General features: G+C 56.3%; 1 protein-coding gene across 3 annotated transcripts; it reads left to right on the top strand.

Annotated features, from left to right (window-relative positions):
- The first annotated feature begins 433 nt into the window (after positions 1-433).
- QRICH2 (glutamine rich 2) lies at positions 434-26,778 on the top strand. 3 transcript variants are annotated; one of them, XM_060290838.1, is made up of 21 exons: positions 434-1,116; positions 1,291-1,383; positions 2,600-2,659; positions 3,088-3,198; positions 7,575-9,090; positions 9,307-10,422; positions 11,024-11,109; positions 11,782-11,879; positions 12,397-12,511; positions 15,898-16,158; positions 16,865-16,987; positions 17,076-17,150; positions 17,566-17,730; positions 17,845-17,966; positions 18,517-18,582; positions 18,851-18,952; positions 19,355-19,558; positions 20,069-20,216; positions 20,556-20,643; positions 21,413-21,538; positions 25,907-26,778. In XM_060290838.1, the coding sequence occupies exons 1-21, from the start codon at positions 655-657 to the stop codon at positions 26,050-26,052; spliced, it is 5,283 nt and encodes a 1,760-aa protein (XP_060146821.1). In that variant the 5' UTR covers positions 434-654; the 3' UTR covers positions 26,053-26,778. The 3 variants fall into 3 exon arrangements, with proteins under 3 accessions (XP_060146821.1, XP_060146822.1, XP_060146820.1); XM_060290839.2 differs by lacking the exon at positions 25,907-26,778 and adding an exon at positions 21,777-23,472; XM_060290837.1 differs by lacking the exon at positions 25,907-26,778 and having other exon boundaries at positions 17,566-17,966; positions 21,413-21,912.
- Positions 26,779-26,843: the final 65 nt, after the last annotated feature.

Here is a 26,843-nt window from a genome sequence, read left to right as displayed (position 1 = left end):
ACAGGAGAGTAAATCAGCTGGAATCTAGGTGAACCTTACGGGGTATCCCCCTCCCCCCCTCCCCACAAAAAAGAAAGACTGATGTGTTTCCTGGTAGGAATGCCTCGGTCCAGCCCTATAGCGCCGTTTGGGAGTGTTTACTGAGAACAAAAATTGGTGGCACCTTGGGTGTAGCCAGGGCTTCCTGACCCACTAGGACTGGCTGTCTTCGGGGGTCGGGGGTGTCTTCAAGGACGGGCAGGTCTCCGCGCTGAGGCCGGCTCTCTACGGGGCGTGTTCTTGCGCGGAATCCTCGGGGCACGCAGGGGGCCCCCACAAGCGAGCAGCGAACGGGGCCGCGCGCCCAGTTCTAAACGTCGGCCAGCCGCCAAGGCAGCACTCCAGGGCTGGAGCTCGGAGACCGAAGATCGGACGGTGGCGGGCTGACGGCGGGGGCTCAGCGGTGCCCGGACCCCCGTTTCCCGGGAGCGAGGAGTGGGAAGCCCGAGGGCCAGGCGCTTCCTCTCCGTCCCCTAGGCAGGCTCCAGACTGCGACTGCTGCCTGGCGCGGCCGGACCCAGGGGCGGGGGTGCCCCGGGGCCTCGCAGGGGCCCGGAAAGGCCCCAGAAACGCGACAAGCCGTGAGGGGGGCAGGGCCGCCGGAGAAGGCGCACGATGCCGCCCGGGACGACGGCGGCCCCCTCGGTCTCCCTCCGGGAGCTGGCCGATCTCGCCATCGGCACCCCAGAGGTGGGCGCCGTCAACTTCACGGCCCTGCACACGCTCATCGTGGCCATGCTCAAGAATCTCAACCTGCAGGATACTCGGATCGACTTCCCGTCCCCGATGCTCGAGCAGAGTCGCTTGTTCGAGTCCCCGCGGGTCTCGAGCAGCAGGGCACAGCTGCAGGCGCTGGAGAGCCAGGTGGAGGACCTGGGCGGGCAGGTCCAGGACCTCAGCCTGCAGCTCGAGACCATGGGGGGCCAGGTGCAGGCCATCGTGCAAAACTTCCCGTCCCAGGCCGGCGGGCTGGACGCCCGGGACTGGCTGGAAATGAAGGATCTGCCCTTGCTTACGGAGGGGAAAGCACAAGTAGGGTCGACGAAAGTCCGGAAGGACGGCGAGCCGGTACCCAAGGTGGGCGCGAGGGCTGTCCGCCCCTCCCGCCGCCCCGGCCGCTCTGCAGCGCCCCCTGGAGCTGAGCCCCGGAGGCGCACCTGGGGGAGGAGGCCGGAGCCGGCAGACGCGGGCGTGGTAGGGCCCAGGCCTGCTTGCGGCCTGGGACCACGCGGCCCGTGCTCTACGTTTCAGGGTATGGAGCTGCTCCAGGACATCAAGGAAGACGCGAAAATACTGAAGGAAGCCCAGCAAAAGGCGAAGGAGCAACCCGAGTTGCACCCGGAGGTGAGGGCGGCCGGGACCCCACCTTGGGGAGCTGAGTGGCCCCTTCCCGGGCAGCCTCCTTCGTCCCTTCTGTTTACACGGGGGGCTCACCCACCACTTGTCAGACACCCAGGCATCCTGAACCGACCCAGAGAGGGGCTGACAACTTCTCAATATTCTTTGAGCGAATTTCCTTTAAACTAGAATAAAGAAAGAAGGTGGTGGGTGTTGAGAGACAAAGCTTGGTCCAAGAAGAGGGGGACTGGAACAGAGAGGGTTCTGGGGCACCACCACCATCCCCCTACCTGCAGCCCCCCAGGCAGCCCCACTCTCACTTGGATCTTTGCTCCCTGGGAGAGAGAAGCACAAATCCCTCAGCATAAGCATTTTCCAGTGAACAGCAGAGACCGGAAGTATGCCAGTTCCAGGAGATACTAGGCAGTGCTTCTGTTTCAGGCCCATATGAGACCGGAGTAGGGGATTAGAGCTGGGAAAAAAGGAGGAGCAATTAGGAGGAAGCCCAGGGAGAGGCTGAGAAAAGAGACTTGAGAGAGAAGAAAAGCTCAAAGGAGGAGGTAGCCGAGACCCTGGAGGAGACTAACCCATGGATTCCACGTGCCCACCTCATCCCAAGGCCTCCAGCCCCCAGCAGGACTCATTTTTGCTCTGGGAAGCTTTTCTTTGTAAAGTGTGGTGTTTTTAGGTTTGGGGCTGTCTTCGGTTAGACTAAAGGCTTGTTTTACCTTTAGATTCGTAGATTCTGGAGGTTTGCAGAAGGTATCAGGAGCCACTTAAATGATAGCAATTTGCTCTGGTTGTTTTGAGGTGCTTTTCTCTTTAAGCAACACAGTCGTTCAGATGCCCTTGAAGTACCCAGTCATCTTTGTCCTTGAGAGGCGAGGTTAGCCTCGTGGAGCAGTGCTGCAGTGTCTCACTAGTGGGTTGTGTGAAATGCATCCCAGACCAAAGAAATGTTCCCATTCCTGCATGGTTTTTGCTTGCGGCACGCTGTCCCCGGGTACCACCTGCCACGCTCCGCTTCCCTTCCTCTTGTTGGCTGGGAAGAGCACGGGGAGCCTGGCTTACCAGCCTTCTCTTTACCCTCGGCTCTCTCAGACCCACATACCTCCTTTCTTCTTCTGCCTTGTGAGAGTGTGTGTGTTTGTGTCTGTGTGCGCGTGTGCAAGGGCCACAGGAGGGGCTGCTTTGATCCTTAATCTCTGAACTCTTCTTGCAGAAACTCCTCCAACGGGTTGATGAACTGGAGAAGCTAATGAGAGAAAGGGACAAATTCCTGGTAATCTCAGCCAGTTCTATGGGAAAGGGCCCTCAGGGGCCCCAGGGGGTAGGATGGTTGCCCGCGGCCCGGCCCTCCCTCTCGGGGTTCATCCAGACTCTCACCCCAGCTGTCTGCATCCTTCCAGGGTGGGGTGCTATATGCCCTCTGCCTCTTGGGGTGCCCCCCCCCCCGGAATGAGGGAACATTCTTTCCCTCCTTGCTCAGTTGTCCATCCAGAGCCCACATGGGACAGGAAACCAGCCACTCAGGACTCACTGGTTACTTGGACAGTGACTTCTTGGGGCTTTGGAAGGACCCACCCAATCCTGTTAGTTCTGTTCTGTTCCTGAAGCTTCCTGGGATTAAACTCGGGGTGTGTGTGTGTGTGTTGTAGTGTGTGTTTGGTGTGTGTGTGTTCACACATACGTGTTGTCTTTCACTGTCAGGAAATAGTGAGCTGGAAGCTCCGTGCGATTCCTGATGCAGAAGAAGCCACCATGGTCACCTGGGAAGAGCTGGAGCAGGCGGTTACTGGCGGCCGGATGGCCTCACAAATGGTGAACAGAGACGGGGGTGGGGGTGGGGGCTTGGGCAGCGGTCTTGGGTGGGGCCCCCAAACCTTTCCCTTTTTTACTGCTGTGCAGTATTCCATTATGTGGGTGTTTATAATTTATTTCACAAGTTTTCTATTTTGGACATGTTTTATGTTTTTTCCCCAATCTTAGAACAAACCATGCTCTAATGTGACACTCACACAAGTGAAGGTACTCATAGGGTCGATTCCTAGAAACAGAATGCACATTTGTGATTTGGCTAGCTTTTGCCAAATTACCTTTCATGGGCGTGGTTCCAGTTTGGACCCCCACCAGCAATGTAGGAGAGAACCTGTTTCTCAGTATCCTGCCAACTCTGTCTGTTGGTACCCACTTTTCTTAGTTTGGCCGATCGGTTAGATTGAAAACAGTACCAGAGCGTAGTTTTGATTTGCTTTCATAGCTTTTCAAAGTTCCTTTAGAGTCTGTCCTGAAATGCACGAGTCCCTTCACTATTGGTGGACAAAGGTGACCAACCCTGGAAATAAAACCTCTTCAGGAAGCCTTTTGCTGATGGTGACTTGTAGCCACGGGTGCGGGCATCTGTGCCAAGGCAGTGCACAGGATAACCAGGCTAAGCTTTCTTTGTCTGAATAAAGTGGGTATTTTCAAACGGCCCTCAAGGACAAGGGTCAGCTGCCCTTTGGCCTTGACATTCCTCTTCCCCTGGCTTTGTGTATCTGGGTCACTCAAAAAGGGTCACGTGGACGTACAGACTCACGGGGAAGAGAGCAAAGAACACTTTGGCACCACCAAGTGGCCATCTGGGGTTCACCAAATATTATCTGGGTACAAAAGACACCCTTCTGGTCTCCCAGACTTTCTTTCTTTTTTTTTTTTTTTTTGCGGTACGCGGGCCTCTCACTGCTGTGGCCTCTCCCGTTGCGGAGCACAGGCTCCGGACGCGCAGGCTCAGCGGCCGTGGCCCACGGGCCCAGCCGCTCCGCGGCACGCGGGATCCTCCCGGACCGGGGCACGAACCCGCGTCCCCTGCCTCGGCAGGCGGACTCTCAACCACTGCGCCACCAGGGAAGCCCACCCAGACTGCTTTCCGAGTTTGGGGCCCTTCTTCAGAGGAAAGCAACATCAGAGAGAGTTGGAAGAAGAGCCTGCAAACAGAGAGTGGCCTAGAGAAAGGTGGCCTCTGCTTTCGCTGTTGCATGTTTTTAAGCCAAAGCGTTTTACGCGCACCCACGTGGCACTGTCCTACGTTTTGAATGAGCAGCACATTTCCTTGGGCTGCCACCAGAAGACACCTGCAAGACCTCAAAATAAGCCTCGACAGAAGCAACCCTAGACAGTCTTACTTCTCCAGAGGTAAGAAAGTGTCAGGGATCTGACAGTGGCTCATAATCACGAACGACCCCAGAAGCAGATGAGAATTAGTATAAATATTAACTTTTGAGAAGCAAGACAGCAAGTAATGAGAAGTGCAGGCCTGCACAGACCATAATGAAGGCACTGGAAGGAGAGTTCCACGATCTCAAGTTGGGAAAATACAACACACTTGAGCCCAGTTTTCTTTTTGCGTTGGTGGTGGTAACTCTAGGGCGGTTGGGAGGTGCGCCATCTGCCTGCATCACTGAGTGGAGAGCCAGGGTGGAAGGGAGGGTGTGCGTCCGGGGTTGGGGAGTGTGGTGAGCACGGAAAAGTAAATTCCATGTTTGGAGAACCAGACATGAGGAAGGAGGCTGCAGCTGTCCACGTAGCAGCTACAGTTAAAGGAGCTCAGAACTAACATGGACGATGCCCATGCCAGGACTTGAGTGTGAAAGGACACTGACCACGTGTTTCCAAGGGCGTGTTCTGATGGCCGAGAGGGCGGTGCTTTGCAGTTTTCTTTATCACCCAGAGGTGACGATGATGATGTTGCTTCTACTTCTCCTCTTCCTCCTGGTACTTCTTCTAATGGTCAGCAAGAATGAAAGACTTACCGTAATCGGGAAAACCCAGGCCTAGCATTGTAGTCAAAACGTGCTTAAGGGAGGAAAAAGCTTCCTCAGTTCCCTGTGATCAAGGTAATGAGTCTGGGTGCCAGCTAGATCTATGGCAATGGGCTTTTAACAATCGGAGGATCTCCCAGTGGCCATTTTACTAGGTCTGTGGACCTTGAGGATAGATGCTCTCTTGCAGAAACAGCATGTTCAAAGGAAAGGACATTTCCTCTTCAAAGCTTTGTGGCCTGACAGGTTAAACAAAGTAGAAAGCAAAAATTAAAACTTATCTGCAGGCCTCCACCGAGGGAAAGGCGGATGACTGCCTGTTAGGTTGTGGTCACCCTTTGGATATCTTCTGCTTTGGGACCCAAGGAATAGTGGAGCGATTTAGAAAGGGGCTTCACGAGATTGAACATGACTTCAACTAACTGCGGCGCCACCTTCCTCTTCAAAGTGAATACGCACTGGGTCAGCACCCCTCCTGGCACCAGGACACGCACGCCAGCACTCGCTACCGTGCTCTCCGTGGCCATGGCTGCCCAGTCCATGGACGGGGCCTCATGTGCCTCCGGGTGTGAAAAGAAAAGGCCCCTTTAGGCAACTACGGGCCTCCTGGATCATGTTTTTAAATTCATTCTGCTGATCTCTGCCTTCTGATTGGAGTGCTTAATTACTGATAGAGTTTACAACTTCCATTTTGCTATTTGTTTTCTATATGTCTTATGTCTTTTCTGTTTCTCTGTTATTGTCTTCTTGTGCGTTAAATAAATGTATTCTAGTGTGCTATTTTAATTCCCTTGTATCTTTTACTGTATATCTTTTGAGGTTTGTTTTGTGGTTTTTTTTGGCTGCGTTGGGTCTTCGTTGCTGCACGAGGGCTTTCTCTAGTTGCAGCGAGCAGGGGCTACTCTTCGTTGGGGTGCACAGGCTTCTCATTGCGGTGGCTTCTCTTGTTGCGGAGCATGGGCTCTAGGTGCGCGGGCTTCAGTAGTGGTGTGCTGGCTCAGTAGTTGTGGCTCACGGGCTCTAGAGCGCAGGCTCAGGAGTTGTGGCACAGGGGCTTAGTTGCTCCGCAGCATGTGGGATCTTCCCGGACCAGGGCTCGAACCCGTGAACCCGTGTCCCCTGCAGTGGCGGGCGGATTCTTAACCACTGCGCCACCAGGGAAGTCCCTTGAGTTATTTCCTTATTGGGTCCATAGCCATGTTCAGTGTAGGGCTGATTATCTTCCACTTCCAACGCAGCACCTTTCTGAGTCCTTTGTCCCCTGAATTACAGGTTTCTGCAAACTGGCTTGTAGAAACAGGCACTGTTCCCAGCCCCACAAGAGTCTGGGTGCTGTTCCCTCTAGCTGTGAAGATGGTTCTTTTCCCAGTCTGGGGAGTTTCCTCACATGTACGTGCTGGTCGTTTCTGTGCTGAATACCCGAGGGGGAACCCTCTGGGGATCTGCTTTGTTGTCTTTACATGCTCGTGCTTTCTTCCCAATCCTATGTTCTTTGAGCCCTCGCTGCCTCGGTCTCCCTGAATGCTTCTCTCTGCCTCCCACACGGGGAGTCTGCTCGCCCCACTTCAATCCCCCATCCCTGCATTGCAGCCTGGGAACCAGCCAGCCAGTAAGCCGAGGCAACAGTAGGGCTCCCATAGTTTGCTTCCCCATCTTTCAGGGATTGCTATCGCCTTCATCAGCTGATACCCAGTGTCTAGAAAACCACTGTTTCATAGTTGTTGCTTTTTGGTTTTTCGTTTTTGGTTGTTATAGACCGGAAGGTAAATCTAGTCCCTGTTACTCCATTTGGGCTGGAAATGGGAATGATCCACATCCTTTTTTTTTTTTAACAGCTTCTTAATTTTCTGCAGCATGGCTGTGCTGTAAATATACCCCTATTGATAATCTATTTTCGTAAATAATGCCACAGACTCTGTACCTGTATCTTGGTGCGTTCTTTTGTGAGAGTCCATACAGAAAATGGGAATTTCTGGATTTGTGCTTTGCATTTTAAATACATGGTATACTCTCCCTGCAGCGTGCACTCTGCCACCAGCAATGGGTCAACGATGGGGTAGACTTTATATTGTAAACTCAATACGTTATCCATGTCCTTTATTTGTAGACTCAACGAGGGTTGGAGTTGACCACTTGTATTTTGCAGGTTTTCCCCTGCCTTTTATGAGGGAAATTACATATTATGATGCCATTTACAAACGTGCAGATTCTCAGAAGTCTGGAGAACTATCCCTCAAGAATGTCAAAGTTGGTCTTTGTGTCCAGTTTAGTTTTGTGAGGGTATTTTTTTCCAGGGGCTCTAAATCATCTTAGATGCCCCACACTTCCTTCCCTCCAACTCTTAAAATGAGTACTTTTTACTCAGAGTCACTGATTTCTTTCTTCCTCTTCCACCAGGTCTCAGAGTCATCAACAAGGCTTCCTAGGCGCAAAGGGCAGGGTTCCATGACATCAAACGATAAAATTCCAAGTGGGGCCTCTACCAAGCATCCAAGTGTTGACGAGGCTATAGAGTCTGCCAGTGGTTTTGGCACAGATGAGACCTCGGGAACCAGTGGCATAGGATACTCCTCTGAAGGGGTTACTGGCAGGGAACAAAGCAAAGGTGCATCTGCTACTGGGTTTCCTGGTAGAGAAGAGCACTCAAGGTCCCGTGAAGAAGCTGGCCTAACCAAACACCGTCCCCAATTGAGAGCAGAGTCAGATCGTCGCCGGGCTGGAGAGCAGCACGGCTTAGCACATCTACGCAGAGATGAACGAGATGCACACCTTGGCCCAGTTTATCAGGACGTATCCTCCGCCACCTTGCCTAGAGCTCTGCATGGTCATGTGTCCCCAGATCAGCATGGGGGAGTGCACGTTAGCCAGGGTCAGGTCTATGCACGGCCAGACCAACATGGATTAGGACCACTTGGCATGAATCAGCCTGCATCGCTACAACCTAGCACTTACGCACATGGTGCGGTACCCCTCGCTGTGGGTCAGCTTGGGGTGACGCCGCCTGGAATGGATGAGCAGGAATTGGTACTAGCTGGCATGGCTCAGAGTGATGCAGTGCCACCATTGGTATCTGGCAGAGATCAGCAAGGATTGGGACTACCTGGTACAGACCAGCCTGGTATGGTTCCACTTGGCACATATCAGCATGGTGTGATACTTCCTGGCATAGACCAACATGGTATAAAACAGGCTGGCATGGACGAGAGTGGTGTGGGACCACTTGGCACTGATCAGCATGGATTGGTACCTCTTGGGGTAGATCAGCATGGATTCGTAATATTTGGCACGGATCAGCAGGGCTTGCTGTCACCTGGTTTGATGCAAGTTGCTGCAGATCAGCAAGGTTTTGTACAGCCCAGTTTGGGAACATCTGGCTTCATACAACCTGGCACAGAGCAGCATGATACGATCCAGCCCAGTGCAGGTCAGCCTGCTTTGGTCCAACCCAGTATAGGTCAGCCTGGTTTGGTGCAACCTGGTGCCGGTCAACCTGGTTTGGTGCAACCTGGTGCAGGTCAACCTGGTTTGGTGCAGCCTGGTGCTGCAGGTCAGCCTGGTTTGGTGCAACCTGGTGCTGCAGGTCAGCCTGGTTTGGTCCAGCCTGGTGCAGGTCAGCCTGGTTTGGTGCAACCTGGTACAGGTCAGCCTGGTTTGGTGCAACCTGGTGCAGGTCAGCCTGGTTTGGTGCAACCTGGTACAGGTCAGCCTGGTTTGGTGCAACCTGGTACAGGTCAGCCTGGTTTGGTCCAGCCTGGTGCAGGTCAGCCTGGTTTGGTGCAACCTGGTACAGGTCAGCCTGGTTTGGTGCAACCTGGTGCAGGTCAGCCTGGTTTGGTGCAACCTGGTGCAGGTCAGCCTGGTTTGGTGCAACCTGGTGCAGGTCAGCCTGGTTTGGTGCAGCCTGGCGCTGCAGGTCAGCCTGGTTTGGTGCAACCTGGTGCTGGTCAGCCTGCCTCGGTCCAACCTGGTGCAGGTCACCCTGGTTTGGTCCAGCCTGGAATGTATCAGCAAGGTTTGGTGCAACCCAGTGCAGGTCAGCCTGGTTTGGTGCAGCCTGGCGCTGCAGGTCAGCCTGGTTTGGTGCAGCCTGGCGCTGCAGGTCAGCCTGGTTTGGTGCAACCTGGTGCAGGTCAGCCTGGTTTGGTGCAGCCTGGTGCTGCAGGTCAGCCTGGTTTGGTGCAACCTGGTGCAGGTCAGCCTGGTTTGGTGCAACCTGGTGCAGGTCAGCCTGGTTTGGTGCAACCTGGTGCAGGTCAGCCTGGTTTGGTCCAACCTGGTGCAGGTCAGCCTGGTTTGGTGCAGCCTGATACAGGTTCACATGGCTTTTTTCAACCTGGTGTATCTGTGCCTGGCTTGGTTCCACCTGGTACATATCCACCTGGTCTGGTACAGCCTGGTGGCTATCCACATGGCTTGGTCCAATCTGGTGCCTATCCACGTGGTTTCATGCAGCCTCATGCCGATCAGCGTGGTTTGGTTCAACCTGTAATAGATCAGCATTGGTTGAGGCAATCTGGTACAGATCAAGGCTTGATACCACCAGGCACAGAGCTTCATGGCTTTCCAACATACCATGCAGATCCTCGAAGTTTTATATCACCACGCCCATACCAGCATGGTGTGGCACCTCCTGGCAGAGATCAGTATGGTCGGGTGTCACCACTCGTAGCCAGTCAAGGTTTGGCATCACCAAGTATAGACCGAGAAGGCTTGGTACCACGAGAGACTTATCAACAAGGTTTGATGCGTCCTGGCCCAGACCAGCGTGGCCCAAAACCATTACGCACGGGTGTGGGATCTGCACGCCAGGATCAACAGCATTTGGAAGCACCTGAACCAGAGCAGCATGACCGGGCACATTCTGTCCCAGACTCCCATGGCCCAGGGTACCAAGGTGTAGATCAGTATGTCGAGGTGGGTTTGGACCCAAATGAAATACGCGGCTCAGTCCGACCTGGAGTTTCTGTTCAGACTTCCCCAAGCCAAGGTGCCCCCTTGCTCAGGAGCACACGCTCCCTCGACTATTTATACCGAGGCTTATCAGAAAGGAGTGATGTTCAGGGTGAGAAACGTGATTCACTGGATAAGTTGGCTCCTAGCTTCCCCATGGCAGTGGAAACATTTCGTCTGTTGGGAGAGCTTATCGGCCTCTACCTGGAGCTTAAGGAGAACGTAAAGGATCTGGATGATGAACAAGCTGGCCAAACAGACTTGGAGAAGATCCAGTACCTGCTGACACTGATGGGTGGGTGCTGCGTGCCCAGAGGAGAGGCTGCTGTCCTCCTCGCTTGGTTTCATCCTTCTCTCTCCCTGGGCCTCTGCCTGAGGCCGTGAAAACAGCATTTCCATTCTTAGCCATTCTGGGTTCTCCCATAGCCTTCAGAGTCCAAGAGATGGGATTGAACCGGTAGGAATAAAGGAGCCTCAGGAGAGGAGTGAGGCAGGTTCTTATGCCTTTGCCAGACTCTCTGGAAAGCAGCTGGGAAGATGTTGGGATGAAGGGAAAGTGATTTCATGGGGTTGGGCAGGGAGAGAGAATGTTGAAAAATTAAATTTAACCTTTGCACATTCACAATTCTAGCCCCAGAGAATAATTACGATTTTAGAGTTGGGTGGAAATTGTGGGTAAGTGGTCCCACAGCCCTTTAGGATATTAAGCATTAGGTGGACTCTTTAGAGCTAAGGACGCTTATCCCCTAAAAGGACACTCCTTTCTTCCCATCCCCTCTCTCCAGCCCCCAGGAAAAGCAGATAAATGATATGTGTTGTTCTTGATTGTGAGGGCTGGGATTGGGAGCCCATGGGGAATCTGACGCTTCTGACTCTAAGGCCTCGGTTCTCCATAGTCAAGAAGTCCATACCCGCTGACCTGCAGGAACAGCTGAAGACCTTAAAGGCCTTGACCAAAGAAGTCCAGCAGGAAAAAGCAAAAGTAAGTAAGGGAGGGTCCTCCTACTTGGCCTTCAAGTGCCAGTAATCCCTTTCATTTGCATTTGGATAGATTACACAGTCCTTTCACTTTCATTATTATCTCACTGGATCTGTACAGTCTCCTCAGATAGGAAGCACACCTCAGGTATCCACGTGTTTATTTCCTGGATCTAAAAGCTGACATTCAAAGCTATTAAGATTCAGTTGGGCCAACAAGGAGGCCTGAGCTCCTTTCATTACATGTGGCCATTTCCAATACAAGCCACTGTCACTGGAGCAGCCTTGGAGCCGCGTTCGTGGGACTGTCTGGGACCAGCGGTCATGGCGAGGGGCTGCTGGGTCTTCAGTCATTCTTTTAATGCTAGCTACCTGTATCCATGGGATGGATGGATGGGTGGAGGTTATGAAGGGACCTTGGGCTTTGCCAGAGGGTTGGATAGGATTAGGGAATGGGGGCGACTCCCTGGTGGTCCAGTGGTTAGGCGCTTTCACTGCTAGAGGCCAGGGTTCAATCCCTGGTCCGGGAACTAAGATTCCCACAAGCTGCGTGGTGGGAATTTTTTTTTTTTAAAGGATTAGGGAATGGGGGAGGGGCTTGCTGGGGCTGCAGAGGTACGTTCAGAAAGCAGAGATCTCAAGCCTGCCTGACCCTCCTCTTCCATTGGATTTGTAGCTGGAGAAGGTGAACAGGATCCTGGAGGGGGAGGGAGAGCAAGAAACAGGAAAGGAGGTGAACGCTGGCCAGCTGAGCCTGCAGCTGGATGTCCTCAGGTAAAATCCCCCTGCCACATGCAGCTTCTGTCCTGGCATCACACGTTCTCAGTCACGGAGGTGATAGAAGCCTGGGGTTCACTCATCCCCGAACTGACCACTATCTTTGACCCGCATTGTGTCTGCTCTTCGGGTTGTCTGTATCTAGTTCAAGTTGCTAGTGGAAGTTTCCCAGGTCCTTAAAACGGCTCAGCACCAGGGCTTAGAAGAACCAAAAAAAAAAAACCACCAAAAGCCTCTTAGATTCTGTCCCCAGTTGGAGGCTTCGGAGCATTTGCTGGAGCCCCTCAGAGCCGTCTCTGTGCAGTGCCAGGCCTCACCCCCTAGAAGCCTCTCAGGCCAGCACACTGGGCACCCACCTCCACGACAGGCGGGGCCTTGGACCCCTTAGACAGAGCTGGAGGGGAACGTGAAAGAGCCCCGTCTGCCTCCTCCATCCCTGACGGCCGGGGCTCAGCACTGCTGGGCCCAGGCCCCTGGGCCGGTGGTGGGGCCGGACCATCTCTCGTGCATACAGAGTCACCGTGGCTGACATCGAGAAGGAGCTGGCGGAGCTGAGGGAGAGTCAAGAACGGGGCAAGGTCAGCATGGAACATTCGGTCTCCGAAGCCTCCCTTTACCTGCAGGATCAGGTGAGGATTCCGCACTCTCCAGCCACAGGGACTAGGGCCCTTCGCAGGGTTGGCTGTGGACATTGGAGATAGTAGACTCTTACCTGATATATAATTTGCAGATATTTTCTCCTGTTCTGTGGGTTGTCTTTTCACTGTCTTCAAAGTGTCTGCCTTTACATCTTTTTTTTTTTAATTGGAGTATAGTTGATTTACGATGTTGTGTTAGTTCCAGGTGTACATGCCTTTACGTCTAGAGTGTTACGATCCTTGGGCACCCCAGAATGTTCCCAGCGAGGAGCGTTGGACTAGGAAGAGCCTCTGAGTGCTCACGGAAGGATCAGATGGGCAAAGCCACTGGACCCAGGGGTCCCACGTCAGGAGTCCCTTTGTGCTAGAGGCCCCGTTCTGGGCCCACTCCAAGTTCGTCAGGACAGTGGTTTGCACCGTTTCATGACCCAGAGCTGATTGTCAGGCCAGCAGGAGGACAGCAGTAGATAGTGCGTTTAAGAGTCATCTGTCATTCCAAAGCTCACAACCTCCGGGGCTCCCTGGGGCCACACCTGGGAGGGCATCCACTCCCTGCTGGGCAGGCTCGGCCTCTTGACTCTTCAGAAGCGTGTCAGCTCTTCTGGTGGCAAGAGTCTTGCTGAGCTCGGGCAAAAGGGAGCCTGGCTGAAAATACATATGTGTAGAGGAAATTGGGAAAAGCAGAATTTCTAGGCCAAGCGGGCAGTCTGGCCAGGGCCACCACCTGTCTGTCTTTCTGTGTGTGTGTCTTTGCCTCTGTGTCGCCTTCCTTATCCATCTCTCTCAAATACCCGCACGTCTCTCTTCCCTTCTGCTCTCAGCCAGCTTTTTTATCTCTCACACACAGTCCAAAAGGGCTGCCCCAGGCCTTGCAGTATTACGCGCTTCCAAGAAAGGGGGCCTTAGGTTGGTGCAGTCCCTCTCTCTAAGCCAGGATAAGACGTCACAGGTCTTTGGCCAGTCGGGTGTCTAGCTGGGACCAATCATTTGTGGGGACAAACTGGGACCATGGGATCCAGAAGAGAGCAGGAGGGCGAGCGGAAGGAGTTTGTTCCCAGCCAGGCCATGAGAGACCCCTGTAGTGGTAGACTTATCACATTCTCTCTCTTTTTTTTTTTTATTGAAGTGTAGTTGATTTACACTCTTATATCAGTTTCAGATGCACACCATAGTGATTTACTGTTTTTATAGATTATTTTCCACTTAAAGTTATTATAAAATAATGGTTCTATTTCCCTGTGCTGTACAATATATCCTTGTGGCTTTTTTGTTTTACACATAGTAGTTTGTACCTCTTAATCTCCTACCCCATCTTGTCCCTCCCCCTTCCGTCCCCCCACTGGTAACCACTAGTTTGTTCTCTAGATCTGTTGAGTCTGTTTCTGTTTTGTTATATTTCCTAGTTTGTTTTATCTTTTAGATTGTACATATAAGTGACAACACACAGTATTTGTCTTTCTCTGTCTGGCTTATTTCACTAAGGATAATACCTCTAGGTCAATCCATGTGGTTGCAAATGGCAAAATTTTCATTCTTTTTTATGGCCGAGTAGTATTCCGTTTTACATATAAACCACATCTTCTTTATCCGTTCATCTGTTGATGGAAACTTAGGTCGCTTCCATGTCTTAGCTATTGTAAATAGTGCTTCCGTGGACATTGGGGTGCATGCATCTTTTCGAATTAGTGTTTTCATTTTCTTCGGATAATATATACCCAGGGGTGGAATAGCCGGATCATACGGTAGTTCTATTTTTAGTTTTTAGAGGAACCTCCATACTGTTCTCCATAGTGGCTGCACCAATTTACATTCCCACCAACAGTGTAGGAGGGTTCCGTTTTCTCCACACCCTCTCTAGAATTTGTTATTTGTAGACTTTTTGATGATGGCCATTCTGACTGGTGTGAGGTGATATCTCATTGTGGTTTTTTTTTTTTGGTACGTGGGCCTCTCACTGTTGTGGCCTCTCCCATTGCAGAGCACAGGCTCCGGACGCGCAGGCTCAGCGGCCATGGCTCACGGGCCCAGCCGCTCCATGGCATGTGGGATCTTCCTGGACCGGGGCACGAACCCGTGTCCCCTGCATCGGCAGGCGGACTCTCAACCACTGCGCCACCAGGGAAGCCCCTCATTGTGGTTTTGATTTGCATCTGTAATGATTAGCAATGTTGAGCATCTTTTCATGGGCCTGTTGGCCATCTGTATGTCTTCTTTGGAACAATGTCTGTTCAGGTCTTCTACCCATTTTTTAATCAGGTTGTTTGTTTTTTTGATATTGAGTTTATGAGCTGTTTATATATTTTGGATATTAACCCCTTATGGGTCATATCGTTTGCAGATATTTTCTCCGATTCCATAGGTTGTGTTTTCTTTTTGTCGATGGTTTCCTTTGCCGCACAAAAGCTTTTATTTATTTAAAAGAATCTATTTTATTTATTATTTATTTAGTTTTGGTTGCGTTGGGTCTTCGTTGCTGCACGCAGGCTTTCTCTAGTTGTGTCGAGTGGGGGCTACTCTTTGTTGCGGTGCGCACGCTTCTCATTGTAGTGGCTTCTCTTTGTTGTGGAACACGGGCTCTAGGCACGCAGGCTTCAGTAGTTGTGGCATGCGGGCTCAGTAGTTGTGGTGCACAGGCTTAGTTTTTCCGGGTATGTGGGATCTTCCCGGACCAGGGATCAAACCCATGTCCCCTGCATTGGCAGGTGGATTCTTAACCACTGCACCACGAAGGAAGTCCCCCAAAACTTCTAAGTTTAATTAGGTCTCATTTGTTTATTTTTGCTTTTGTCTCCTTTGACTTAGGAGACAGATCCAAAAAGTATTGCTACGATTTATGTCAAAGAGTGTTCTGCCTATGTTTTCCTCTAGGAGTTTTATGGTTTCCAGTCTTACATTGAGGTCTTCAATCCATTTTGAGTTTATTTTTGTATATGGTGTGAGAAAATCACATTCTCTTATTGTTATTTACGTTCTAGATGGGGACAGAGCATGTGTGAGCCCACCCTTCGTGTCCCCAGGGCCTGGAGCAGGGCCTGTGTGTCGGCAGGGTGTTTGTGGACTAACGGACATCAGCTCTGTAGGATTTAGCTAGAGGAGATGTGTTCTCACACTGCACCAATGGGCTGGCTGGAGAAAGGTCCAGAAGCCTCCTTCCTGCAAGGGCTTTATCAGCTCCCTCCCTGGGAGCTCTGGTCACTATTTAATGGACGGAGGTCGAGTGCCTCGCATGTGCTGCACACCCTGGGAGGCACCGAGGCCGCAGCACGGCCCAGACCGCAGCGGCCAGGGCAGAAAGCACTCGCTGCTGGCGACTGTGTGGATGCGGCGTAGCTGGGCCTCGCTCACTGCCCTGCACCCGCCCTCTCGCCCGTGCCCAGTTAGACAAGCTCAGGACGATCATCGAGAACATGATGGCTTCGTCCTCCACGCTGCTGTCCATGAGCATGAGCGCGGCCCCGCACAAGCTCCCGACCACCCTGGCACCCAGCCAGATCGACCCTGCGGCCACCTGCCCAGCCTGCAGCCTGGACCTGAGCCACCGGGTCAGCACGCTGGTGCAGCGCTACGAGCAGCTCCAGGACATGGTCAGCAGCCTGGCTGCCTCCCGGCCCTCCAAGAAGGCCAAGCAGCAGAGCCAGGTGACGCCGCCTGCTTTCCTCCGGTGCGGCCGCTCACGGCCCGCCTGCACGGAGCCCCTCCGGGAGTCCCTGGGGGAGGGATGTTTGGGCCACTTTTCCATGATGGAGCCCTTTAGCGACCGCACGGAAGTCCCTGGTCTTTCCATAGGGTCGCAGCGAGGGCAGCCGTAGAGCTGGCTCTGGGGATGGGGGACCACGGGGAAGAGCTGGCTCCGTGGGTGGGGACAGCACGGCTGGCTGAGGGGTGGAGCAGTGCCATTCACATGCCTCGGGACGCTGGCATAGCCTTAGGATTCATCACCCCTCCTTCATGCCGGTCTTCTGGACTCCTTCCCACTTCCCCTCCAAAGGGCAGGCCTGCTGGTGGGGCAGGGAGCACAAGTCCCCGAGGCCTGCCTCTTAGACTCCAGAATTCAGATTCAGCTCAGGGTGGGTGGCGAGGCTGTAGCCCACACCCCAAATCTCAGGGGAGCAGCTCACCACTCCTGGGCCTTGAGACCGCCTCTGCTGCCCACCCACCCCGGTGGACCAGGTCCCTCAAGGCTAGTCCACGGGGAGGTGGGGAATTGTGGCGGCAACTGAGGAGATCCAGAATGGGGTCTGAAGTCGGCCTGTCTGCCGGGTGATGTTTTAAGGGCTGACTTACCAGGGGCGGCAGTACCCCTGCGGGTGCCCCAGAGAGGCTGCCTTTGTCCTTCTGCTGCAGGATGAAGAGCTACTGGGCCGCGTGCAGAGCGCCATCCTGCAGGTACAGGGCGACTGTGAGAAACTCAGCATCATCACCGGCAACCTCATAGAGGACCATCGGCAGAGGCAGAAGGACATCGAAGTGAGGACGGGCAGGGGGGCGGGGGCGGGGCCGAGGCGCGGCCCCAGTTCCTCCTTGTTCCTTATTCCCTGCTTGCTCGGCCTCCCAGGTGTTGTACCAGGGTCTGGAGAAGCTGCAGAAGGAAAAGGCCAACAGGGAACACCTGGAGCTGGAGATCAATGTGGTAAGGCTAGGCCGAGGGGCCATCCTGCATCCCAGGGAGGTCCCACCGCTCGTTCTTCAAAAGGCTGAGAGAGGGGCTTCCCTGGTGGCGCACTGGTTGAGAGTCCACCTGCCGATGCAGGGGACGCGGGTTCGTGCCCCACTCGGGAAGATCCCACATGCCATGGAGCGGCTGGGCCCGTGAGCCATGGCCGCCGAGCCTGCGCATCCGGAGCCTGTGCTCCGCAATGGGAGAGGCCGCGGCAGTGAGAGGCTTGCGTACCGCAAAAAAAAAAAAAAAAAAAAAAAAAAAAAAGGCTGAGAGAGGAAGCTAGTCCGATGGGGGATGTGGGCTCAGTGCTGGCGCTCCCACTGCAGGGAGTGGGACCCCCCATGGCTCTCTCCCATCTGGGGGACCTCTTCCTCTCTCCGGGCAGAAAGCCGACAAGAGTGCCCTGGCGGCCAAAGTGAGCCGTGTCCAGTTTGACGCCACCACGGAGCAGCTGAACCACATGATGCAGGAGCTGGTGGCCAAGATGAGCGGGCGGGAGGGGGACTGGCAGAAGATGCTGGACAGGCTCCTGGTGCAGATGGACAACAAGGTGAGGGGTGGGAGGCTCCAGGGCCCCCTGGACTGGGACAACGCCCTCCTCTCCAGGCGCCACAGACCCCACCTGCTTCCTCAGAGCTCACCTGGGCCCCGCCCTCACCCACAGCTGGACCGCCTGGAGCTGGACCCAGTGAAGCAGTCACTGGAGGATGGCTGGAAATCCTTGCGACTGCAGCTCAAAGAACGTTCTCCGCTCTACCAGGTGGACGAGGCAGCCGCCATGCGGAGGTGAGGCCTGGAAGGGGTGAGGGCAGGCGGGCTGGAGGTGTGCTCAGGGGGAATGGTTGATCTTGCCTGGGACCATCCCGCAGTAGGAGTGACAGAGTTTTAGAGCTTGAAAAGCTCTTCTCGCTCAGGCCAGTTCACATTACAGCTGAGAGTGGGAGGGGAGGGAGGCGTAAGGCTCTCTGGGCACAGGTGCGAGGGGGTCCACAGCCCCCAGAGCTGAGAGCACTCCTGGGGGGCCTGGCCCATGGCAGCCTGAGTCCCAGGATTTCCATTCCCGGCCACCAGAGGGCTCCCGAGGCTTACGCAGGGCAGTCCTGGGGCGCTTGGGAACCCTGCCGGCTTTGGGTTAGGGTAGGTGGGTGCTGGGTGTGTGCCCAGAAGCGGACACGTCTAGGAGCTGGTGAGTCTGGTGGCCTGGGACCCATCACTCTGGGCACTGAGCGTCCAGCCTGCCTGGCCCACAGAGCGCCAAGCCCGCTGGGTTCTCTGTCTCCCGCGTTCGGGACCCTCTGGGCAGGGCGCTTACCCTGTGTGTTCCGCCTCCTCACAGGCAGCTCCTGGCACACTTCCACTGCCTCTCATGTGACCGTCCCCTGGAGATGCCTGTGACTGGACAGTGAGTGGCCCCAGCTGGTGGCCACGATGGGGGCGGGCTCGGCGGGGCTGCGTCTCCTGTATCCCAGGCCTGTCTCCACCTCCTGTCGGCTCCTGCTGTCTCACCGTTCACTCCGTACCCACTGGCTGCTCCTACCCCGGCCTTCAGCCCTCCACCCCTGCCCGGGCGGGGAGGCTCCTCGGGCAGGTGGAGTGTGGGGAGTGGGCGGGGGGCTTGGACGATGGGGTTCCTCACACTCCAACCTTCCCTTCGCTCTGTCCCTGCCCAGAGTCATCCCCCTGACTCCTGTGGGCCCAGGCCTGCCCGGGCACCGGTCCATCCGCCCTTACACGGTCTTTGAACTGGAGCAGGTCCGGCAGCAGAGCCGCAAGTACGGGCAGCGGAGGGAGTCCTGTACAGGGCTTTGCAGGGGCCTCTGGAGGGCAGGAGTGGAGGTTCCTCCTCACGCCTGGGGTGGGCAGTAGGGGCGGCGCTGCGAGGGTGCTGACGGAGCTCCCAGCTCCTCCCAGCGTGAGAGCCTCGGAGGAGAGCGCCTGCCTTTGGGTCCCTGCTGGGCATCCTGGGGGGACACTGCCTCTGAGACCCCCCCTCCCTGCTCATACCAGGCATGTGAGGGAGGGAGGCGGTGGTCCACCAGTGGGTGGGATTAGTGGGTGGGGGGCGCGTTTCACACCCTCTGGGGCTCCTGCCCTCCTCCCCACGCCTTCCCACCTCCTCCTTGAGGGGAGGATGCGGGGGCATGGCTCACCCCTCTGCTGCCCCCCCCCCACAGCCTGCAGCTGGGCAGCGCTGCCTTCCCCTGGGGCAACCTGGGGCAGACGGAGCGGAGCGCGGGGCGCCTGCGCAGCTTGCACTCCAAGATGCTGATGGACATCGAGAAGGTGCAGATCCACTTCGGGGGCTCCGTCAAGGCCAGCAGCCAGATGATCCGCGAGCTGCTGCGCTCCCAGTGCCTCGGCTGCCCCTGCTACAGACGGTGGGCGGCCGGGCCGGGCCCCCGGGGCAGGCGGCGAGCCTCGGCCCACTCACAGCCCACCACCACCGAGAGCCTGGCACAGAGCGGGGGAGTGTGCGTGCGTGTGTAAGAGAGAGAATGTGTGTGAACACGTGTGAGTGAGCATTGTTCATGTGTATTGTACGAGTGAGAGTGTGTGTGTGAGATTATGTGTGTGCATGAGGGGTGGGGCCTGTGTGTGGGAGAATGTGTGTGAACGTGTGTATAAAGGTGTATGAGGATGTATGATTGTGTGTGAACGTGTATGAATGTGTGAGAGTATGTGTGAATGTGTGTGTGAATGTATGTGTGTGAACACATACGTGTGAGTGTGTGTGTGTGTGTGTGTGTGTGTGGCCTTCAGGGTGGCCGGCCGGGCCATCCTGCTCACTCACCCCCTGCCCTGTCCTGGCTCGAGTGCTGCCCCCCGCCCCACTCGAGGCATGTCCCCGGCCACACCTGCTCCCCGTGACTCCGCTGTCTTCACCGCAGGCTGCCAGATGCGGCCGATCACACCTACGGGAGGTCGCCCCGGAGCTGCGGGGGCAGCCACACCCTCACCTACCCCTCCCGCCGCACCCGCCTGCAGCACCTGGCACAGGGCCTGTACCCCACCGAGGAGACCCAGATCGCCAGGAAGGTGGGGGGCACGGCCGTGACGCCAGACTCTCAGGTCCCTCTGGAAAAGCCACCAGAAGTCCCCTCCTGGGCCCTCGGCCTCGGGGAGGTTTCTTAGACCCAGTCCAAGTGTCAGGTTCTTATACTTTCCTGGGGAGAGGAATGCCAACCCGGCCACCCGCCCACCTGGCACTACCGCCTCCACCACGGGCCCCCCCTTCCCCCTGTGGCTCGGCCCTGGTGCCGCCCAGAGCCCCCTCAAGGGCTCTGAGCACCGTTTGGTGCCGGCCTCAGGCGAGGACCACCCTCTGGCAGGCAGGACGGGAGGGCAGCTCTGAGCGGCACTCGCCCATCTCCACAGCACGACGAGGTGGATATCCTGGGCCTGGACGGACATATTTACAAGGGACGGATGGATACAAGGCTGCCGGACATCCTGAACAAAGACAGTGAGTGTCCAGGTGGCCCAGAGGCCCCTCAGCCTCCTTGCTTGGGTCCCACAGGGTCCATCCAGCTCCTTAAGGCCCTTCTTGTGGCCACCGGGCCCTGACTGCCTTCCTCCACCTCCCTGACTCCAAACATTCAGGTCTCCAAAAGCCTCCGGGTCAGTGTTTGCAGAAGGGGTACAGCTGTCCAGTCTCAGCCAACTAGCTGGGATGTGGCCCCAACTTTCCTTGCCAGCTTTTATCCTCAGACGCCAGCCCAGTCTTCCTGCCTAAGCCTCTGTTCCCAGCATCACCGAGGCCAAGTCCTACCCCTTCTTCATAACTCAGAATACCCTCTCCTGAGCCCCCCACCACTTTGTGAATCACCCGTGTCCTGGAATGTCCCCTTCCAGTTAGCCATCCTGAGGTGTGCCATTTGTCACTTCCCACTGGGTCTCACCGCCACGTAGGCACCTTTCTAGTTGCCTCCCCTCCCGAACCATAAACCTGGAGTCAGAACTCACCCAGCACCTGGCACGGGGCTGATGTCTGTGGGTGGATATCCGAGTGAGTGAGTGGGTGGATGGATGGATGGACAGACAGATGGCCGGGCGGACATTTCGGTGAATGAAGTGCTTACAAGGGGCATATCCACGAATAAAGATGGAGAAGGACACCAGCTGAGGCTGGCTGTGACCAGCAGCGCTGCAGCCCTCTCCCCATCCCCATGGGTCCCCACAGGGCTCCCACCCGGTGTCTCAGAACTGCCCCTCCCCTCCACTGTCTCCATCAGATTCGGGGATAAAGCATAAGGCCAAGCAGTCCCGGCCCCACGTGCACCGGCAGCAGTCACTCAGCGACAGCGGTCAGCTGCCCTCACGGTCCCAGAGCGCTCAGATGCTGGCTGGCAACGACTCAGGTAGCTCCTCTCTGGATGGCAGGTCGTGGCCTAGGCACTACCCCTTGCCTCTCCTCCTTGGCCCGCCAGGCCCCTTTCCTGCCCATGACTGGTATATACCTTTATTTCCCTGGAGAGAGGAAGGGCCTGGGAGCTGAGGGACGGGATGCAAGGGAGGAGAGAGAAAACCCTTCATTGCTGAGAGCTTGATAATGCGCCAGGTCTGTGATCAGATACTGTTACTGCCCCCATTTCACAGAAGAGGAAATAGGGACAGAGTTGCAGCCCAAGCTCTGGCTCCAGGCCCGAGTCCATCCCCTGCTCACGTGTGCCGACTCTCACCTGCCCAGTGAGATGACACCTGACGACAGCTCACCTGCCCAGTGAGATGACAAACCTGCCAGCGGGGCTGGAGATGCACATGGACGCGCCTCCTGGGGAGGGGCTCGAGGAGCCCATTCCGGGGCCAGGCTGAGCAGAGCTATAAATAAAGGTTTAGGAGAAAGCTTGGGGCCTTGCAGCTTCTCTGGTCCTGGCTCAGGAAGGTGGAGTGAGAGGCAGGGGCCGCTGCAGGTCGGATGGCAGACCTCTTGCAGCCTGACCATTAGGCCATGGAGCTAAGCCCTCTGGCCTGGAAGGTCCCCCAAAGTCCCTGCTCTTCCCAGAGGGGCTAAATCCTGCCTGAAAGCCAGAGGGCTAAGGGTTCCCTTGGGGTTTGGCTACACATGGGGCCAGAGAGGGACAGTGGCCTGGAGCTAGGAGGCTGGATCACTTCCAGGTGACTCTGAGCACCTCTCCCCCTTCTCTTGACCAGTTTCCTCATCTGTCGATAAAAGGGTGCTGGATTAGGGCTGCTCAGTTAGGCTCCCCCTTGAGAGTCTAAGAAAGGTGCTGACTTTCTTCCCATCAAAAGCTACGCACCCACAATGCTTTGCAGCTACTTCCGGAGGTTCAAGGACCACCCCCACCCCCTGCCCAGGTTAAGAGCCCCAGCTACACCCCCCTTCCAGTGCCAGCATTCAGTGGGTGCCTGGAGGAAGCAGAAACAGAATAAGCGGAAACAGAATAAGTGGTGGTCATGTTGCCTCGCCTCTGTTGAGGGTTCCTGACCGGCCAGGCACTGCTGAGGAGCTTTCCACTTACAAACCAGTCTTCATCCTCATGCATTAAGAGGCAGGGACCACTGTTGGTCCCACCTACAGCTGAGAAAGCCGAGGCACAGAGAGGTTAAAGTATTTGCACAAGGTCACACAGCTAGGAAGCAGCAGAGCTGGAGTTCAAAGCCAAGCCATCTGGCCCCAGAGCCAGCGCTGGTGACAAAGGGTAAGAGCCTGGGATGGAGGATTCAGCAGTGGACCGACAGCACAGGTCTGTGGCTCTTGGTTCCGAGTTGATTTCTTGGGGGTACTTAGCTTTTTTCTCCCCAGCACTCCACCGTCTACTCCAAGGGCACTTAAAACGTGTGGACGCAGCAGCAAGAGGGAGGGTAGTGTTAGGGAAAATTCCTGCACCTATTTGTGTCAATATTGCCTAAAGAGTCCGTGTATTAAGAGGGAACGTTACCAAAGAGGCAGGCTCTCAGCCCCTGGTGAAAGCTTATTTATTTTTAACTGATTATAAAGGAGTGTGACTTAGGGGCTCGTATGAGGGCTTGCCACCCCCCCACCCCTCCCCAGCATGATGCCCTAGCTCGGCCTGGCTACTGGGGCTGCTCTCGACTTCCCTGGGCTTCGCGCTAGCTGGGCTGGGCCGCTGGCGGGCGTGGGAGCAAGACAGAGCCAGGTCTGCTCCCTGCTGTCTCGCACATTCTTCTCTTCAACGGAAAGACAGACCCGTCTCCACCGAGGGGCGCCTCTCCCAGCCGAATACAGCTCACCTGCCCAGTGAGATGACAAACCTGCCAGCGGGGCTGGAGATGCACGTGGACGCACCTCCTGGGGAGGGGCTCGAGGAGCCCACCCCGGGGCCAGGCTGAGCAGAGCTATAAATAAATGTTTAGGAGAAAGCTTGGGGCCTTGCAGCTTCTCTGGTCCTGGCTCAGGAAGGTGGAGTGAGAGGCAGGGGCCGCTGCAGGTCGGATGGCAGACCTCTTGCAGCCTGACCATTAGGCCATGGCCCCCAAACAGGTTGAGCTGTTCTCTGAGGGTGCCAGGGCTTCGAGAGGGCTGAGTGTTGGACCCAGGGCCAGGAAGAGGCAGCACAGGCCAGACCCCAGGCTCCGGGGACTGGCGGGCCTGCAAGCGGTCTGCCCTCTCCTGACCCCAGCTGGACCCGGTGCTGTGGCCTTCTCTGGCACTGGCACTGCCTTCCATCTGGGGAGGCTGTCCAGGGCACTCTGGTGAGGTTGGGAGCTTCATGTCTGTGCTTGAGCTGTTCCTTGTGTACGAGCTGTACCTTGTGTATCTTGGAGCAAAGGTAAGGGTGGCAGCCCTCCTGCTGCTGGCAGGGAGGCTCCTGGCACATCCTGGGGGGGAGCAGTGCCACCAGCACCTGGGAAGGTTCCCGTTTGCTGTCCTCTGTGGCTTACCCTTGAGTGCCTGCTGCAGACGCAGGAGGGGCGCAGACCCAGGGGCCGCCAGGGCTAGGTCATGTCCCTATTCCCCTCCCTTCCCCACCCCTCCCCAGGAAGATAGAGCAGAAGTGTGCCTGGCATTTGCCAGGGGGTCTTGAGGCCTGGCCCTTGCCCTGCTTCAGTGTCACCCCAAACAGGCCAGAGGGCTCACTGCTGTCCCCCAAGTCAACTGTAAGGGACAAGCGCGTCCCCAATCAAAGCCCCAGGGACAAGGGAGTGCTGCCCCGCACCCGGACGGAGGCCTCTGCAGTCATGGAAGCAGTTTTCTGCCTTCAGATCTGTTCTCAGCAGCTCCCTCTTCCAAGGTGGGGTTCCCTCCCTCCCCCCCACCACCCCCAGTCCCCTCTGACATGGGAAAGGGATGTCTGGGCCCAGTAAGAGGGCTGCTTCAGGGTGTGAATTGAGGGATGACAGAGTCACACAGGAAAGTGTAGCAGGAAGTAACCGAGAAAAGGGTTTCTCCCTCATCCCCCTGTGGGCACAGGAGGGTGGAGTTGGCTGGGGTGTCATGGGTGGGGCAGGCGCTCCCTGCGGGAAGGGGCATCCCCCATCTCTCCCCATCTGCCGAGATCCCGTTCACTGTTGAACGCTGGGGTCCCAGTTGGCACCGCCCACACCCCCACACCCTTTTCTCTGCAAGGGGCGGCAGGGCCAGGCCCAGGCCTCCTCTGCTCCTGCCTGAGAAATGTCAGGTCACTGGCTCAGTGTCCCTGCTCTAGAATCCAAACTCACCAGCTTGGAAGGGAGGAGCGGCAGCCAGGCCTCCCCGATGCCCCGGAAAGGATGAGGGGTGACATTCCCCAAGCAGCCCAGGCCACCCCTGCCTCCCCGCACCTGGACCCGCCTGCCTACGCTCACCCAGGCCGCCCAGCACTGACCGCCCACGTGCCCACGAGGGGCCTTCCCCTTCCAGCCTGGGAAAGCACAGGTGGGCAGAGTGAGGGGTGCGGGTGGGAGGAGTCTCACAGGTTTCCAAGGAGGAAACAAAACTGAAACGACAAACCCAGCTTCAAAGTACATGATCACATGCAGAGGGACCAAGGACAGCTGCGTCCCCAGTTCTCCACCCCTGCAGGGGCGGCCCCACAGGTGACCTTGTGAAGACACACGAGGCCCAGGAGCAGCACGGGCTGGCTTGCCAGGTGGGGCCCTTCCCAAGTGTCACTGCACGTTGGGCCTGAACCTCCAGGCCCCGCAGTCCTGATCGACAGCAGTGCCCTGGCTGCTGAGAGAGGGAGGGAACGAGCCCACTCACACATGTTAAAGGGGTTTGTTTTTTGTGGGGGGCAGGGGGCTCAGGAGGAATCCCAACCCTGGGGCCAGCCACCCACTCCTCCAATTGGGCGGACAAGCTCCTCACGCACCTGGCCACCTGCGCTGGAATCTGAGAAGAGCCCAGCTGCCATCACTGCTGCTTCCATTCCAGCGCCTGAAGGCCGAGCGAAGGGGGGAAGGGAAAGGAAGCCAGTCCTCTTGGGGACCCACCCAGTCTCTGTGGCTCCCTGATCGCCTCGGTTGACCTTTGGGACAGGGCCACACAACATGCACATGGGGACAGGTTACCCCAAAGGAGGCTGAGGGCAGGGACAGCAGAGACAGGTCCAGCGGCAAGCGCCTGGGGGAACAAGCAGAAGCGTGGGGCTGCCATTGGGCCCCCAGGCGGGGAGGCAGCTCCCCCACTGCAGGCAAAGACAGGGGCTCCAGGGCTGAGGCCTAGCCTACGGTGGGCTGCACGGTGGCGAGAGCCAAGGGAGAGGGTTACCGTAACCAAGCCAGGACCTGTCCTTCCTCTCCTCCCCACGCACAACCGGATCCAGCCTGTCACGTGGCCCCCTGGCCAGGATGCCCCTTATCAGAGCGTCCAGACCCACCACGTGGCAATGGAGCTGGTCCCCCAACCACAGCACAGCCGAGAGCCTCACCACCCCTCTGCCCAAGGAGCACGCTCTCCACACCAAGGTAAAGAAAGGCACCGCAAACCAGGCAAGTTAGAAAAGTCTCTTTTAAGTTTTAAATTAAAATTTCACCCTGGTGAGATGACTGATTTGGGAACTAAATCCAAAGGCAAGCTCTCCACTCTGTTGTCCGCGGCTGGGCTGCACGGTGGAAGAGGCAGGGCAGCTACGGGGGTCAAGCCCACTGGCCGAGCCCGGGCCTCTGACCCCAGTTGGCTCTTAAAGTCCCGCACAAGCCCTGCACACCTAGATGGAGACAGGGGTGACACCGGGAGAGGCGACAAGAGCTGGAGAGCCACTGGCTGGGGGTGGGGAGAGCCTCAGGACGGCGAAGAGGGCCCACACCTTCACCCAGCCGGCGCACCCCTCCTGCCGCCATCACGTGGAGTGGAGAGGTGGTGGTCCTTCTCCTGATTCCAGAAGGTGTGGCCTTTGAGAGGAGGCAGCCGGCAGACACCTCGTGACTGCAGGATCACACCACCTGGCTTCCAAGCACCTGCGCCCGGGACCGGGGTGGAGGACGGGGTGCTGGCCCAAGGAGAGGCTTCTCTGGCCCTTCCCCACTGACCCAACACCCGTCAGCCAGCCCCGTTCTCACACACATTAGTTACTTTTATATATTCATATATATATTATAGTTATATATTAAAAAGAGAAAAAAAACTTGCCTGAAAACTCCTGAAGGACCCAAGTGGCTCAGGAAGTTTACTGTCCCCTCCACCCACAAAAATTCTCTTATAAAATCTTCCAGTGCGATCTTCAGGAAACCCCGCCCGCCCCAGCTCCCCCCACCCCGCCC

Source organism: Globicephala melas, chromosome 20 (assembly GCF_963455315.2).
Source record: "Globicephala melas chromosome 20, mGloMel1.2, whole genome shotgun sequence".
NCBI classification, from domain to species: domain Eukaryota; kingdom Metazoa; phylum Chordata; class Mammalia; order Artiodactyla; family Delphinidae; genus Globicephala; species Globicephala melas.
The sequence above is the reverse complement of the archived record's forward strand: the minus strand, read 5'-3'. Positions and strand labels throughout refer to the sequence as shown.